The following is an 18,477-nucleotide window of genomic DNA, read 5'->3' on the forward strand; positions in this document are numbered from 1 at the left end:
GGAAACTTCTGGAAAGGACCACCTCTTGAGAGCTATGTGTAGACTGACACAGCACCCAACCCTCACCTTTTTCTGAACCAATCCACACTTACAAGGCCTCTGAAGGCCCTCCCACTTCTTGCTTTGGCTCCTCTGCTGTACAGGCTCATAGCTGCCTTTCTGCTCCTGTGTCTGCTCTTTCCTTGTGCTTTTAAGGTCCCTGTCCCCAGCAGAGCCCCACCCTTTGAGTTCTGAAGCTCTGTTTGCTAACCTTCTGCCTGCCCATGGTCCCAGGCTTTGCCAGACCATCTTTTCCTCTTTCCATGACATCCTCCGGTCTTTCTCCACCTAGGGCACAGAGCAGCTTTTGACTGCAGGCATGACCCAGCTGTCAGTACAATGGTCTCACAGGTCCCTTCGCCCAACTCTTCTGGAGTTCTCATAGATCTGCAGTCTCTCCAGTTCAGAAGGACGTCATCCTTGTGCTGGTATTAGGAGGTGGACAGTGACTACCTGGGCCACCTGGGTACAGTCATTAGGGGCCACTGTTCCTTTTAACACACGGTGACCCATCTCTGGCCCTAGCCTATGGTAACACCCAAGATTTTGACTTGCATGCATGACATGGCTGCTTCATGCCTGAACTCAGAGCAGCTTTGATTACCTGCACAAGACAGGCACAAGATTTAGACTGGCAGCACTTACTGTGGCCCCAGTATGTCTTGCAGGCAAAACTGTTGTAGGCTGTTGTGACTGTTGTAGGCTGCAGGGTTTGTAGCTAGGTGGTGGTATTGGTGATAGCCGTTCTCCTCTAGTATCCTGCTGGGGGGGTTTCTTTATTACCTTAATAAAAGACCTCCTTGATTGCCTCGGGAATGACTTTCATGCCTGGACTTAGTCTCTTCATCCTTTTCTTCTGCTGAGATAATTCTATTCCCCCAGAGATGGTTAGTGACTACTCCATTTGTTTTGTAGGAAGCTAAAGAAACTCTTTCGGAAGCTGAAAGATGAGACAGAACCTGGAGAAAGTGACCCTGAGCACTCAAAACGCCCAGAGCAGTGGGACCTGGACTACAGCCTAGAGCCATACACTGGGCTGACTCCTGAGTACATGGAAATGAGTAAGAGCGCATCTTCCTTCCCCTGGTAGCAGGTTCAGAAAGGCTGTGGGGAGGGGCCAGGCAATGACTGGGCAGCTTCCTATACTCACCACTCCTTCAAGATTTTACAAGCCCAGGACCCTGTCCTTTTCTCCTTGGGTCTCCTCTGCTCATCCTCTCCAGCTTCTTCCTGCAGTTTCCATCCTCTACCAAGCTAAAGGGGAAACAGTGAAACCCGTGGTTTAAGATCACAGTTTCCATGCAGAAAGATTAAGGCAGTCCTGTGACCCTTAGGCTAGGGATCTATATCCTTTAAAAAGGAGAACACAGGAAAGACCCACACTGATGAGGAGGGGCTGTTCATAATGGCAGCTTTCCCACAAAGGTTGAGGGTGTTTAATGGGGTGAGAGGAAGATCCTAGCAGCGAAGCAGCTGGTTGTTTTCACATAATTGGGGAGGGCAGAAGCATGGGTCAGTGCAAGCTGATAAAGGCTGATTATTTCACACATATGGCTTAGAAGCCAGAAGTTCCCCATTATGTGCCTTCTAGCTTAGAATGGCTGCCTTCAACTGTTGGCCATGCCGAAATAACCCCTATTTTCTATTGGCATGGATATTTGCTAGTCTCTTTCTATCACTTGGAGTTAACAATTTAATAGCATAGGATTCCACAGACGAAGAGCCAAGGGCCGCAGGTCATAGAGGCACATCTTACAGTCCAGCCCCTATTCTAATTCTCTCACACAGCATACACTTTCCTGTGTACCCATACTGCATTGTTTCATCAAGATGCACTTGGTTACGTATGAATAGTTGATCAAAAATATGTTCATTGTCTGATCATTGGTTCATTTTAACACATCACTTTCTGAAAGGAGTAGACCAGTCTACCAAACTACAGGAGGAATATGGAAATACCCTCCTGTATTTCCTGAGCACAAATCCCTCAGTGCCCTGAAGTCATGTGATACAGAAGAATTATCAATGAACAGTTAGTTTCAGATTTCTGGCCCTCTTGTGCACTTTCCATTCCAACCCGTGGGGCTGAATGCTTCAGGCTCCTTCCTAGCTTTGGTGTATGCAAAGCTTCTTCAGTGATGTCTTCCAGGCCAATTCGCCTTCCTCCTGGGTGGGATCATTACCTACGTGCTTCTCTGCCTTACCACTATGTTTGGTACCCACACTGATGCATTCTTACTGAGTTATTGTTCGCAGGCCTGCTCTTCAGCAGACCCAGCCTATTAGGTTCTGAAGAGCAGTGGGGAGAGACTATGGTTCATTCATCTTTAGATTTCCCCAGAGTCCAGCACAGTTCCTGGCATAACAGTCACTCGATGTATATAATAATGTATGAATGGTTTGATTAATGACTTAATAAGCATACTTGCTAATTACTGAGGACTTTTTATTAACACAAATAAGTGCATTGTAATAATTTAAGAGACAAGTGAAAGTTCATTTTTAAAGGTGTGCTTGGTGGAAGGTAGAGGAGGAGTCTTTCAACAGTTTCCTTTTCTAGATATAAGGTTGAATTATAGAGCTGCAAGGTTTCCTCTAGTTTTTATCGGTGATAAGAGCAAAGAGCACACTCCAAAGATGAGTATCGACAAGTGCAAAGCACCTCATGGTCATGAGCAACTGTTGCTGACAAAGGAAAGCCATTTATATTAGTAGTTTAGGGATGGGGATTGTTCTGTTACAGACCTGAGATTAGTAGAGAATCCAGAAGATAGACAAGTTCCCACCTCACACGAGGATGGTGAGAAATGATTGTAAAATCTTGGTCATTAAAGTGACTGAACTCTTTACTTCCCTTGAAAACCACAGGTGCACAAGGGTCATAAGGCCAGGCAGGAAGTGAGGAAGCGCAAGTGGACCCATTTAATCTTTCACTCATTTTTGGAGCACCTAACTTTATTAAACATCTAGAGGGAGGAAGAAGCCCAGAAGCCAGGAAGATCTCCTCGCCAGTTCAGGACAGCATTGGTACTGATTGAGTTAATGACTCTACTGATACTAAATAGTCTTGCTTGGGAGAGTATGTGAAGACTCTTTCTGCCATTTGGCTAAACATGTCAATCATTTCAGAGGCATTATAGTATATAATTATGTAGATATAGATACACATTGTATTTATGTCTATATAAATTATATATAATGTTGCCTGAGGTGTGTCTTTTTTTATTCTAGCTTACCTTCTTCACCCTTTAAAGGAGGGCTTCTCTACACACAAGCAAAAACAGGACTGCCGAATAAGCTCCACTAAACCTTGTCAACCAATATAGAGAATGTTCTGGAGTCAAGCCATGGGGCTTCCAGACTTTTTTCTTCTTAATTAATTAATTCTCTTTCCATCCCAGTCATAGCACTCTCCCTCCTCTCCTCCCAGTCCTACCTTCTTTCACCCTTCCTCATATTCCCCCCCCCTTCTCATCAGAAAAAGCCCCTTGCTAGGGTACCCACATGAAGACCAAGCTATTCATTTTGTACATATGGGTAGGGGGCCTAGGCACAGTCCATACATGGTCCTTGATTGGTGTTTCAGTCTCCGCAAGCCCCCCTGGCCCTAGGTTAGTTGGCTCTGTTGATTTTCTTGTGGAGATCCTGTTCCCTCCTCCAGGCCCTTTTATCCTTCTTCCCATTCTTCCACAAGGCTCCTTGCACTCCACCCAGTGTTTGGCTGTGAGTCTCAGCATCTGCTTCAATCCGCTGCTGGGTGGAGCCGCTCAAAGAACAGCTATGCCAGGCTCTTGTCTGCACGCATAGCAGAGTGTCATTCATAGTGTTAGGGGCTGGCTCTCTCCCGTGGTGTGGCCAGGCATCGGTTGGGCATTACATCAGTCTCTGCTCTATCTTTATCCCTGCACATCTTGTAGGCAGGGTAAATTTTGGTTAAAGTTTTTGTAGATGGGTTTGTTTTTCCCTCCCTCTACTTGGAGTCCTGTCTGGTTAGAGGGTGACCTCTTCAATTTCCATGTCCCCTGTTAGTAGGGGTCTCAGCTAGAGTCACCCCCATATCCTCTCAGAAGCCTAGCCTGTTGTAGGTCTCCAGCCTGTCTCAGAGATGCCCCAGGCCAAGGTTTCTCTTCTCCCTGCTGGCCCTTTGTCCCCCCACTCCCAGATCTCCCCACAGCACATCCCCACCTTCCTTTCCCTCAGCACACTCACTCCTATCCTATTCCCTGTCTTCCAGCACTTCCTCTTCTAACGGAAGTTTTGGTTTCTTTGTAAATTCAGTTATGTTATGTAAATATGTGTTTTATAAACCCAATTGTGGGACTTCAGTTGGGCTATAGCTTGTCCACAGCTGTTAATTGTCTCAATGGGGGCGTGGCTTCTGCCAGCTGGTAACTGCCTGCCTCATGCAGCGCATAGAGGGGTGGGGGTAGAGGACTCTGAGGGTGTAAATTGAAAACCCAGAAAAGAAAAAGTGTGGCATTTGGTGTTGGTGTGTGACGTGTAGCAGTTTGGAGACACCAGAGACTGATGGTGTGGTGATTTAGAGCAGACAGACAGAGAAACACTTTGGGGTACAGCGGTGGCAGAGAGGAGACTGCTGGCTGCATCTGCAGTTGATGGAGTTTGGTATATAACCCTAAAAGAACCATTGGCCCTCAACAGCTTGGATAAGTAAAGGGGCCCTCTCTTCTCATTAACCTTCTCTCTCCTACGTAGGATTGGGAAATTGGAAGGGAGGTTGAGGCCTCAACACCCCAAATAAAGTACAGTTTTAAGAATGAGTGCTACATCCTCTGTCTTTTCTATTTCCCCTTCTCAGTGAGATTTGAGCATCCTCCCTTGAGCCCTCTTTGTTACTTACCTTCTTTGGGTCTGTGAATTGTAGTATGGCTATCCTACACTATATGGCTAATATCCACTTATAAGTGAGTACATACCATGTGTGCCTTTCTAAATCTGGGTTACTTCACTTAGGTTAATATTTTCTAGTTCCCACCATATGCCTGCAAATTTCACTATTTCTTTGTTTTTAATTGCTAAGTAGTATTCCATTGTGTAAATGTACCACAATTTCTTTATCCATTCTTCAGTTGAGGGGCATCTGAATTGTTTCTAATTTCTGGCTATTACAAATAAAGCTGCTATGAACATAGTTGAGCAAATGTCCTTGTTGTATGATAGAGCATCTTTTGGGTATATGCCCAGGAGTGGTATAGGTGGGTCTTGAGATAGAGCTATTCCCAATTTTCTGAGAAACCTCCAGAATGATTTCCAAAGCAGTTGGATAAGTGTGTGCTTTTACCAGCAATGGAGGAGTGTTCCCCTTTTCCACATCTTTGCTAGCATGTGCTGTCACATGAGTTTTTTATTTTAGCCATTTTGAAGGGTGTAAGATAGAATCTCAGAGTTGTGTTGATTTGCATTTCTCTGATGACTAATAATATCGAGTATTTCTTTAAGTGCTTCTCTGATATTCAAGATTCCTCATTTGAGAATTCTCTGTTTAGCTCTGTACCCCAATTTTTAATTGGATTACTTGGTTTGTTTAATTGGAGTTCTTTATATATTTTGGCTATTAGTCCTTTGTCCGATGTAGGATTGGTTAAGATCTTTTCCTAATTTGTAGGCTGTCCTTTTGTCTGTTGACAGTGTCCTTTGCCTTACAGAAGCTTTTCAGTTTCATGAGGTCCCATTTATTGACTGTTGATCTTAGAGTGTGAGGTATTGGAATTCTGTTCAGGAAATGGTCTCCTGTTGCCAATGAGTTCAAGGCTTTTCTCCACTTTCCCTTCTAATAGATTTAGTGCATCTGGTTTTATATTAAGGTCCTTGATTCACTTGGACTTGAGTTTTGGGCAGGGTGATAAATGTGGATCTACTTGCATTTTTGTACATGTAGGCATCCAGTTAGATTAGCACCATTTTTTTTTTTTCAAAATGCTATCATTTTTCCATTGTATGGTTTTGGCTTTTTTTTTTTTTTATCAAAAATCAAGTGTCCATATATGTGTGGATTTATTTCTGGGTCTTCAATTAGATTATGTTGATCTACCAGTCTGTTTCTATGCCAGTACATGAAGTTTTTATTACTATTGCTCTGTAGTACAGCTTGAGATCAGGGATGGAGATACCTCCAGAAGTTCTCTTATTATACAGATTTGTTTTATCTATTTTTTTTTTTTTTTTTTTTTTACATATGAAGTTGAGAATTGTTCTTTTAAAGTCTGTAAAGACTTTGGTATTTTGATGGGAATTACATTGACCCTGTAGATCACTTTTGGTTTGGTGGCCATGTTTACTATGTTAATCTTACCAATCTATAAGCATGGGAGATCCTTTGGTCTTCTGATATCTTCTTCAATTTCTTTCTTCAGAGGCTTGAAGCTCTTGTCATACAGGTCTTTCTCTTGGTTAATGAGAGTTACACCATGATACTTTATATTCTTCATGGCCATTTTGAAGGGTGTTGTTTCCCTAATTTCTTTCTCAGTCCATTTATCACTTGAATACAGGAGGGCTACTGACTTTTATCAGCTGTAGGAATTCCCTAGTAGAATTTTTGGGGACACTTACATAGACTATCGTATCATCTGTGATGGTGCTCCCAATCTTAACTGTGCCAACTGGTAGCCACAACATGACTCTGGGCTTAATGCTTAACATTCCCCCAGGCCTAAATTTCCCATCTGAAAGTTGGGTTTGATGCTAACACCTACCTCCTGGTGATATAGAAGGAATCAGAGTTCTTGTGTCCTGAAACAAAGAAGTTGAGCACAGACAGCACAGAAATAGAGACAATTTCTTTTAGAAAAGATACACTTCCAAGGTAGGCAGGAGGCCAGAGCAGAGAAAAGGTTTGGTTTAGTAACTCAATGGAGTTTAGTAACTCAAAATGTACCAGTAGCACCAGGAATGGGGACTAGTAATTTGCACAGTAAAAGCTTTGGGGATCATTTGCATAATGTAGGCTTTTCCACTGGCTCTGTGTTATGTTACAGATACTTCTACACGATGCACCCAGGTATTGGTTTTACCGTTAGAATGATCTCAGGTTGCTTTCAGACACTCCTGCGTGCCTATGCCTCAGAACGGAGCCAGTGGCTGAGAGTTCTAGTGTGTCTCGGAGGGGCTGATTTCCCAGCTTCCCTCTTTGCCAACAAGTTTTCCTTGTATGCTAATTTTGCAGCCTTTGTGTTAGATCTCATCCCACTTTTCTGCCTAGATCTCATCCCACTTTTCTGCCTCACTGGGATAGGGCTAAGAATTGGGTGAGGAATACAGAGTAGCTTAAACAGCAGTGCTTGTTGACATAACCCCTCAACAAACATGTGCCACAGTTGTCACTGTCAAGGGTCCAAATTTCCCTAATGGAAAAAGCTTCCAAGGAGAAAATACAGGGAGCCCTGGATTGGCCAGGAAAAGCTTAAAGAATGTTACCCCAGAGTGTGAAGCGGATCTGAGGATTTCACTCAGAAGTTCTAGGTGCTGAACACTCTAGATGCTATTCCTTGGCCAGGCCTCTGCTCCACAAAGCTGGAATCTCCAATGGCTCTTCTTGTCATGGTTTCTTTAAATCCCACAGCTTTTGTTCTCCTAGTCATCCAAAACATGATCACTATTCTCTTCCAACTGAGTATTTAATTATCTGCCTCCCTGACCTCTCCCATCTTCCCCAACTGCAACTCAAATGTTGAGGTCCTGAAATGAATTTCTTCAGCATTAGAGGAAATCTCACTTTTCCTAGAACCCAGTTTAAATCATGTTAGACCCTGAAAATGGGAGGAGGCATTGGGAATTGTAAGGTTATTTATTTATTTTTTACTTGGAGTGAAATTGAGAAGGTGTTTTGAAAAGCCCCTGGCTACCAGTCTTTCTTGCTTTCTGGAAATGCCCACCAGAGCCTAATGGGGTCACCCAGTTTAGGGGAAATGCAGGGGTTTTCTGACCTTAGACACCAGGGCTTCAGAGCCCTACAGCCACATCTGATCTGAGCGGCCTTACAACATTGCTACGTGTGGACTCCTTGACTTATGGGGAGTAGTCATGAACTGGTATAGCACCTTACTCTGCAACCATCAATGATGTGGCCAAAGGCACAAAAGGCAAAGACCAAGGCTTAGGTTGTCCCAGTAGGCTGGGCTTGGCCTCACATCCCTAAACACAAATTAAAAACAAAGTAACAGTGAAAAATAGAAAGGAGGCTTAACTCAGTCAACATGCTGAGAAGAGAAACAGATAAAAGGTCCAGTTAGCAGAGTTGTTAGAGTCAGAGCCTAGACCTTGGCAGCTCTGCTGGGAGTACACCATGATAGAAACATAGACAAACACATTTGTGTCTTTCCATGATGTCAGATTTGATTTAACTGAATAACAACACATCCATTCACAAAGTACAGTGGTTTCCATAGCAGCAGCTTGCAGCTTGTCCCATTTCCTTTGGTAACCCTAACCAGGGGGAACACAGGTTTTTATTCTAATATTTAAAAAAGGTGTTTATTTTAGCATATGTATGTATATCTGTTTGTGTGTAAGGGTGTGCCTGTGTCATGGCATGTATGTGAGGTCAGAGGGCAAGCTCAGTTGTGGGTCCCTGTTTTCCTCCTTGCTTTGGATGCAGGATCTCTCTTGTTCTTTGCTGTGATGCTGAATATTCTAGGATGACTTGCCCAAGAGCTTTACAGGATTCATCTGTCTCCATCTTCTGTTTCACTGTTCTAAGAGTGTTTAGATTACACTCATGTACTTCCAACCCTGGCTTGTACATGGGTTCTGGGGATCTAAACAGATTACCAAGCTTGCTCAGGAACCACTCTTACTACTGAGTCATCTGCCTACACTTTAATCTAATCTTAATAGCTTACATTAACACTCAGATTAAACATTATACATAGCAGCACAGGTAAAATATGTATGAGCATGAATGCATTCCTCTGTGTGTGTGTATGTAGTTTACAGAATGTTTTTAAATGGCTAAGAGGCCGCAGCAGAGTTCAGAGGTTTCAGAATCCCCAAGAGGTAGCTGACAGAAGTAGAAGTCAAGTCTGTATTTATAAGATAATAAAACAAATCCCGCTGCAGGGAAGACGCTAGAGAAGTCTCAGCAGCTATGAGTCAGATAACCATGGGTCACAGAGTGGAGACCTAAACTGTGGAACAGAAGCCAGTTGCAGAGGGGCAAAGGTGGGACCAGGTCCAGATGGAGAGAAGGATAATGGGCAGATGGCCCTTGAATGGGCCACATCATCATCAGGGACCTAGCCCAGCTAGAGCTCCTGGGCAAGCCAGGAGTTCTCTGCCTATACATACTGGTGATCAGTAGAGGCTGTGATGTCACAGTGCTAGGTGTCCACCTTTCTGTGGGGTCCAGATGAGAGAACTGCAGACCTTTTCTCGATCTGGTGTGTCTAATAAGCTTTGGCGATATGACTTTAAAATACCCATGCTCCCTTGTGTGGTGTGGGGGCCGTTTCTACTTACTCCGTTTCTTACAGGAGTAAGTCTTTATCAGTCTGTGCTTTATGGATGGTGCCGCACAGATGGTTCAACACACATGTCCACCTGAGTGCAGCAACATCCTCTGTTCTCACATTGGAGTCAAAATTGACTCGTAAAACTGGAATCTTTCAATGCAGAGCACAATTTGGAAATCTGCTGTTTACACAATATGGAGTGACTTAGAGCAGGCGATGGTCCAATCTCAACACCTAACAAAGGAGGCTCAATCTAGTTAAACACACAATAACAGAGAGAAGCAGAAGAAAATGTATGCAAGGCCACAACACCGAGAAAAAGAACAAAGAGATCCAATGGCACAGACCCATTCCCCAGACCATCTCTAGGACCCTGAGGCAAAGCTTAGTTTTCAATGGAGAGCAAGAGTACATAACTGAGGAGTCATGGTCAAGGTGTGGTCCCGCCAAACTTCCTTGTCTGGGCCTCTATAAAGTGTCCTCTATAAAGTGTCCTAACTGTGTGAAATTTATTTCCAGAAGACATGCTCTCTATCTGTCTGGTACTAGGCTCCAAGCTTTTTGCTTTTCCTTGCATGAGGCTTGGGTAAATTCCACTGTGTATGTATAGGGCACCCATATTTCTCAATAATCTTAGGAGGGACACTAGTGTTTCTTTAATGTCTTCATTCTTGTCAGGAAGGTTACACAGTGACCCCCCACCAAGGCCATCTTTAGGAGGATTGACATGAGGTTTAGGTTTAAGTAGAGGGTAAAGAGGTATGTACTATCAAGCAATCCCCATCAAGGTGTGGCCTGCCCATGGTAGTCTCAGCTCCTGAACTTCAAGATAGCAGGATAAGCTGTTCAGCTTGTCTGTTACTATGTGAAGGTGCAGCCTTGTCCTCGTGAGTAATCGTCTTATGTAGAAGGATGGTCTGTCCTGCTGGGTCTTTTCCTTCCTCCAGTTTCGGGTGGTTCAGGAAGAAGGGTTAACAGTAACATCTTCACTCCATAACTTCAGCCAAAGCACAGACTCAAAGTGAAGGCAGAGATCTGAGGCTTCAGCCTGCTTTTATTTCCCTTCTGGGCCCAAGTGAGGAGTCAACTTCTTTTAGCAAAAGCATCTTTGTGTTTTGCACAGTGGTGAATAAGTTGTCAGAACCCTGTGAACTTCCTTACTAGGAGGCAAGTTCCTTCTCTGGCTGGAGTCGGGGCTTCAACTGTTCTTTTCCCCTATAGTGTGACTCCTGAGGAAATCTTTATTTCTTTGGGGTCTATGGTCTCAATAGTCCAATAGCCAAAGGAGGGACCCAAGTGCCTCTCTTGGAATGGCTCTTCTCTTGCCAGAGTGGTGATCCTCTCTCCTCTTGCCTTCCTCTTATAATTAATTGCCCACTCATCAAACATCCTTGGGTTATAGGAACCAACTACTAGACCCAACTCAGGTGGCTCAATCTCCCAGTTACCACCCAGAGTGTATTTTGAGCCTTCCTCCAAGGCATGGAAAGGCCCCAAAGCAGTGCCACACAGGAAGCGAGTCTAAGCTAGTCTTCAAGGAGTCTTAGTTCCCTTGAGATCTTGAGTCCTCTGCCTCACCTGTCCTCTAGTGTCCATGACTTCCAGGTCCCCATCTGAGAAAGCTTTCTCTTCATTCACACCTTCTCTCCATACCCTCACCTGGTAGGTTTATAGTATCTACGTTGTCCTTTCCTCTGGAGTGTCTTTGGAAGCCACCACTGTTATGATCTATAAAGATGATGCAGCGGCAAAGGTGGGACCACCATGGTGGGCCCATGCCAAGGTGTACCCCCTTGAAGAACTGTGCCACACAACAGATCTGGTATAAAGGAGGTTTGTTGTGGGAAGGGAGGAGTGGGGGCCTGGGGAAAGGGTAGAGACAGTGAGTGAGCCATGAGGGAAGAAAGAGAGGGGCCAGAGAGGGAGAGAAAGAAAGAAAGAAGCAGGGGAAAGAAAGAGAGAGAGAGAGGATAGGGAGGAGAGAAAGATGGAGGAGAGAGAGAGGAAAGGAGAGAGAGAGGAATAGAGAGTGACAGATAGACAGATAGACAGACAGCACTGGGTGGAGGGCAATCCTTTTATCCCACACATACCTGGTAGGCAGGTGTGGCAGCTGGTGATGATGTAAAGCAATTGCCAGGACCCTGAAGGCAGGCCAGCTGAATCTCCTGCAACAACTACTACTACTGCACATTTTCTTGGCCTCCTATGACACACCACACCAGATTGGCTTGCCACCACTTTTTGATCTTTGATCCTGTTACACTATTATTCAAGAGCACACTTAGCTTCTCACTCTTTCCCTGGCCAACTTTGCAAGTTCCCCTTGCTTTGGAATTCCCCAAGACTCTCCAGCCATACATGTAAAGCCAATTGCATGTGTCTGTGTCCATGAAGTTACCCTTTCCCTTCATATTTTAGGCCCTTGCCTGCAGGATTTCCAAGACACTGCTTCCTAAACTGTAGGTTCCCAATGGTAAGAAATTCACAAGGCTTCATAAGAACAAGGCTTTCTGAATTTACAGTGTTGCCCAGAGCCTCTTACAGTGTGAGTACAAAGAACATTCTAGACAACCCTGTGAAGGAGTCTCTGTATGTGAAGTATCCATTTATGTCCTTGCCTCCTTCTCTGTGCTGCAGGCACCTCACATGGCAGGAATGCTGCTGGTCAGCCCTCAAGTATTTATGGGCTGATAATCCAGTGAGTGGATTATCAAGAGTGTATTATCCTTGTTTCTCCTTTTTTATTTTGCCCCCCTTTTCTCCTCCTCCTTTCATGTCCCCCTCCTTTCCTTCACTTCTGCCTGCAGGTCCCCTCCCCCACCGCAGGCTATTATTCCCTGCTTCCCAGGGTAAGCCAGGGAAACCAGAGAAGGTGTAACATGAACCCATCCATGTGCTCCTACATGGCAGCTCTGGGAAACAACTAGAAGGCCAAAGCGAGCAGGCGTCTCAACTTCCTAGGAAGTAATAGTTTCTGCCATTCCTCTGGATGGCTAACGAACCTGGTGACAGAGTCACCATTCTTTTACCTCTTATTCCTCCTTGTCTCCTTGTCCTCGAAGCAAGGTCTGTCACCTCCTGCATCACTGTAAGGACCAGAGAGCAACCTCCCTCCTTTGTGCATTCCCAGGACATTATGTGTATCTGGGGTGAGGGTCTAGTTCTGCCTCTAAACTAGGAGTGTAGCCTTGGACCCTCCATCTCTCTGGGCCCTTCTTCCTCCATAATACAGGGAGTTAACCAGAGGTTGCATTTTTCAGGATGTGACACAACCCAGCTGTCATTTATGGTCAAAGCTGACGGTGCAATGTGTCAGAAGTGGCGCATACCTAACATTTTGGAAATAAAGCAAAACCGAGTTGCTGTGCCCCTGCTTTCTGAGGTCTGGGTGTGGTGCTGAGTGACAGCAAGAGAAGTTTCTGGATTCACCGGTGGAAGCGAGTGCTGCTTCTCCTTCTTCTTGTGGGGCATTGTCCTGGTACCTTGAGAGTTTTCAAACAGCTGGGCTGTGACTCTGGGTTCCTTTCTGATTGTGAGCTCTTCCTTTAATGTATAACCGCTAAATTGGGCACCTCAAGCCCAAGAAGTGGAAAGCTATGTGAGCTTCTTAAAGTCACCCCAATGGCTCACCTGTGGAACCAAGTCTAAAGCCCTCAATCCTGACCATTCCATACAAACTTTTGATAAGGCCTGGTGAAGAAGTTGGTCTCAGTGAGGGAACAGAAGGGAGTGAGGTTTCTTCCTTCTTAACTGGCTAGACCTCCCCAATTCCAGAAGGCCACTTGTCTTGGACTTTGAACAAAAACGAGAGCAATGAAACCAAAGCTGCCCACTCCCACTGGTGTGCCTGACATGGTGATCCTGGGCCTTGCTCTCAGCTGTCAGTTTCCTTCCCAAGATCCCCAGGACCACCCATGCAGACAGGAAGTGTGCTGAGCCCACTACAGCCTGTCTGCTGTAATGGCAGGGCAGGTCATCAGTGGGGGGCGGCAGCAGGGAGAGATGTATTATATTTACATTTTTCTAAATTGAGCTGGCAGCCTGGGGCCTGGGCCCAGCAGATCTGGGGGAGGGGCCTGAGGTGAAGGGGAAGCTGGAGTGGAGGCTGGAAGTCCTTCTGAGAGGAGGGAGCTTCCTTTGGGCACGGTGGATGTGGGGATGGGCTGGCTCCAGACAAAGGGAAACCTGAGAGTGAGGGATTACTGGAAAAACCTGTGAGGGGAGCAACACGCTTTCAAGGGAATCTCCAATATCAAACCCTCTTCCTGAAGAGCTTACTAAGAAAGACTTCAAGGGTAGCTTCCCCTCCCCCATCTCTGAGAGGAGAAAGAAAGCTGGCCCAGGAGCAGGCCACAGCATTAATCACCACTGTCCTCAACCCCAAAAGGAGGCTTCAAAGCTCTTTGCCACAGGCCTCTCACAGCCCAGTTATGGACTTTCCCTAAGGGCCCTATGAGGAGAAGTTTCTCCTCCGCTGAAGAAACTGCAAGCTAAGTTCTCCAGACTTTTACAGCTATTAGACTTTTCTTATAGAGCAGAACTTGGCGGGGGAAAAAATGTAGCCCCAAGTTTAGTGACAAGGTCCAGATGAAACTCTTGATAACATGTCATTGTCATTTTATCCTGATAAATAAGTGATTGCACTGTGAGTTTTTCTCAGCAAAGACAAGGTCTATATTCATGGGGGAAGCTTCTTGGAGATAGAATAGACACAGTAGACACAGTAGACATAGTAGAGTGTTTGTTGGTAAAGGAAAAAGATAATGAATGAAAACTGAATGGTTCTCAGACATCACCTTCCATCGAGGCTCTAGGAACACTTGGCTGTACAGACTCAGATGGGATGACCTGTCCCACCCACAGGTGCAGACTCTCCTTATCCATGATGTGCTGGTATCAGAGATGCCATTATCCCCAGAAGAGGTGGCCTGTGTGCTCTGAAATATAATGCAGCAAAGGGCTGTCCTTAGTGGTCCAAGCCAGCATTGCACCCCTGAGAAATTATGCCATGCAACAGGTAAAGGAGGTTTATTAGCGGAGGGGACAGGAGCAAGGACTTAGGGAAGGGGTAAGAGGCAGAGGAGTAGATGTGTAGACAGGCAGACAGATGATGGGAGTAGAGCCATGGGGACAGAGGGAGGAGGGAGCAGAGAGGTGAGGGTACAGAGGACAGAAAGTAGGAACACCCACAGAGATAAATATATATCTGAATATATATATGTAGAGAGAGACAGAGAGAGAGAGAGAGAGAGAGAGAGAGAGAGAGAGAGAGAGAGATTTTATATATAGCACACAGCTGGCACCCCTGGCGGTCGGCAGCAGGTGATGGCAGCAAGTGATGACCTAAGCTGTTGTTAGGTCTCTGAGAATAGCCCAGCAGAATTGCCTCTGCACTAACACTATGGCAGTTGTGGTTTGAATCTGGAAGTACCCCCACAGGCTCGCATTTTGAATGGTGGGTCACCATCTAATGCTGCTATTTTGGGAGGCTGTGGTGCCTTTCGGAGTAAGGGTTTAGCTCTTAGAATGAAGGCACCAGAGGGCGTTACTGAGGGTTGCATCCTTGCCTCTGGTTCCAGCCTCACTCTCTGATTCCCCATCACCTGTGTTGTGAGTAGCCTTTGCCATGTGCTCCTAAAACAGATACAGAGAATTGGTGCTGGGCGTGGCGACAAAGTCACACGGACGTACATCTGTTGCAAGGTTTAACCCCCATTCAGGGTGGTTCTCCACCACCCCGCCTCAGTTCCTGTCCCTGAGCAAAGTACCAAGTTAGTGGAATAAAACCCTGTAGTGTGTGCTCCAAGCCAGTGGCTCTGAGCACCGGGACATTCCTTTCCCTGGGCCATCCTGTTTATAGAAACTGAGTCATCACTGTGGATAAGTGGGTACCTGCCCCTTCTCTAAATGACACTTAACCACAGTCCAGGCAGCACAAAGGGCTCTGTTCCTGGTTTTCTTGGAAATAGGTTGAGTCCCAGGCCATTTGTCTCCTCTTACTTCCGAGGCAGAAATCATTTGGCGCTGTCTGTACTGTGTATCCTGCCTCCCAGGCATACTTAGAAACAGCGGTTCCTACCTAGATTACTACACCATCTCTGCTACTGCTCCTGACATGCAGAAGGTGCCTGGCCAGTGCCAGGAGAAAGGGAGAGAGAAGTAAATGAGTAAACAGAGGGATGAATGATGAGGAAATGAACAGGTGAAAGGTACTCTTAGTTTAACACTTACTGGGAGCTATTCTGCTTTTCCATTTCTCTGTACAGCCAGGGAGCTCAGAAGGAAACTTTGTCATCATGTCATAGACATATTATGGGTCCCTAGAGTGTGCATATTTGTTTATTTTTTCCTGTATTCTGAGTTCTTTATTTCCTTTTCAATATAATTTCTATAAATTTTAACTTATTTTCAAATCTAATTTTATTCTCATTTTGTTGGCCTTTCTGCAGCTTTCTGGAGAAAAAGGAATAAAACACACGGGGGTTATTGTAGTAACAATGCCTCTCTCAAATGCCTTTCCAGTCTTACCTGGCTCCCCGGCCTTTGTCTCTCATTTGCTTTTGCCATATGATGTGATGTGGGTAGACGGAAGGAAGGGTGAGTTCATGGATGCCCTCTGCACTTTGTGCTCCTCATGTATATATGTGTGTGTGTGTGTGTGTGAGAGAGAGAGAGAGAGAGAGAGAGAGAGAGGTCGGGGGAGAGTAGACAAGAGTCAGCAGATCACTCTTTGTATCCATGCCTATGGTTACCAGGAACCATACCTTAGCGGTTTATACAGGTGCGCTGCTGACTTTTCACGCATCAAACTCTTACTGTTTGAACTGATACCTCAAGCCTGTCTCTTCCTGTCCCGGCGTTCTGAAGTTTCTGAGCGGAACCAGCCCATTGTGTGAACCCCAAACCAAATGGAATTGAGTTTTACTTCCTACGTAGCTTGTGAATGCCAGCCGCCTGCGCAGGAAAGATCTTAACTCTCAGCCTTGGGTGGACCTCCCACATCTCTTTCACTTGATCTTCAAGTCAAACCCAGTGATTAGTGATTGTGAGGTGCTTTCTAGGGACCTGCTGTGGGGAACAAGTTACTCCTGCCTCGTGCTCCACAGCATCCAGTGAGTGCAGCCACCGTCAGAGGTCTGGGATAATGTCAAGGATGCTTATGTGCTCCTCTTCCTCGGTGCTTTCCCTGAGTTCCTAACAGGATAATAGCAATCTGTTTATCTCAGTCCGCTTCTTCTCGCTATAGCAGAATGGCACAGGCTGGGTCATTTATAAACAATACAAATTTATTTGGCTCATGGTTCTGGAGTCTGAGAAGTCCAGTCAACTGATAAGTCCCTCCTTGCTTTGTCATTCCACCGTGGAAGGCAGGAGGGCAAGAAAGCACAAGAGGATATAGAACAAGAGGAGACAAACTTACTTGTGTGATAAAATCCCTTTCTTAACAATTAACCCCCTCCTATAACAACATTAAACACATCTGTGAGGGCAGAGACCTCATGGTCAAATTGCCTCTGAAAGGTCCTATTCTAACAGGAACTGGGCAGGAAGAGGAGCACATTCGAGCCGTAGCACAGCAAATCATTGCTTTCTAGCGATGATCATGAAGTCCAGTGGGTGGACTGCTCAGAAAAGTGCTTGTTGAAGAAATGACAGATCGAGTGAGGGAGTGAGTCGAGGATGGCGGATATTGAGAGGTCACACGTGCTACTGCTTTTCCCAGCATCAGAGACCCAGGCTGAGGATGTGGGCTCACCTGTCTTCCTTACTGCCCACTTTTATTTTCAGTCCACCAATACTCCCAAGGGTGTGGTGGGCTGTAGCTTTTAAATGTAGGTTTATGAAACAGACAGGACTGAATTAGTGCCGCGTGCTCATCCAAAATCGTTCAGCGGAAGAAACTGCCTCCTTCCCAAGGAGACAAACACACCATGGGCCCTTCCTCTTCTGCCTTGCTTACCACTGTTTCACAAAAGGGCTGACCAACGTCCCAGTTTTCTTCCTGATTTCTTAAGGTAAAAATGTAGAGAAAAATCCAACAGTAGAGGTGAATGCCAAAGACTAGCGAGACAAATGTAGCAAGAAACAATGGAGTCAAAAATCTTTATGTGCAGTTAGTTCTTGAAATAGAGTTTTAGCATTCTCTGATAACATTCAGAAGCCTGAAATATAAAATGTATGATGTTCTGAGTTTATAATCCAACTGAACCACTTATTTCCCAGTCAAGCCACCTGGAAGAGCATTGGGACATTGGTAGCACAGAAATGCCAGAATCTCAAATGCATTCACACTAGAAAATGCAGTTCCTGGCTTTTTCTGTGTTGGGCCTGTACCGACAGTCTTTGCTTGGTGTTCCTCAATTCTCCCTACTCACCATTACATTTTTCCTTTAGTGGGTCTTACTTGTATTTATTAGCAGTAAAGTTGGACATTTCTTGATAAACTTACCCTCCATGATAGGTTATTTGCCTGTTTCCTTTTATACTCTTATTTTTAGTCTCAATGTTAATGTTTTTATTTTTTTCTCTATGTAGATAATGCATTCTGATGCTCTCACTCCCATCTTCTATTTCCCTCCCCTTCACACACACATTTCCTCTCACTCGTGTCCTTTTGTTCTGTGACCCACTGAGTTTAACCAGGGCTGCCTGTATGACCATAGGTATAGCACCACACTCTGGGGCATCAGTGGGTACATAACTGAAGACAGTGTTTCTCCTTCTCTCGGACTCCATCAGCAACCAGTCATTCAGCAGTAAGGGGAAAGGTCCCATGAGTCCCTCCCCCATATAGGACTGACCACTGGCAGGGCCTTTTCTGTTCAGGCCCAGTGCCCATAGCTGCCATGACTTGATGATTACAGTGGCCATGTCATGTCTGGAGGGTGGCATTTCACAGCCCTTCTTATCCCCTCTCCTGTGATGTTCCCTGAGCCGTAAAGGGGTGATACAGATGTCTTGTCTA

General features: G+C 45.4%; 1 protein-coding gene across 1 annotated transcript in view; it reads left to right on the top strand.

The window, feature by feature from the left end:
* The window catches only part of Ano2 (anoctamin 2), a 337,785-nt gene that overhangs the window by 294,209 nt on the left and 25,099 nt on the right, over positions 1-18,477 (top strand). The window contains exon 21 of the mRNA XM_060383365.1: positions 955-1,100. Coding sequence (XP_060239348.1) covers positions 955-1,100 — 146 coding nt within the window. The remainder of the gene's footprint in view (positions 1-954; positions 1,101-18,477) is intronic.

Source organism: Meriones unguiculatus, chromosome 5, assembly GCF_030254825.1.
Source record: "Meriones unguiculatus strain TT.TT164.6M chromosome 5, Bangor_MerUng_6.1, whole genome shotgun sequence".
Taxonomy (NCBI): domain Eukaryota; kingdom Metazoa; phylum Chordata; class Mammalia; order Rodentia; family Muridae; genus Meriones; species Meriones unguiculatus.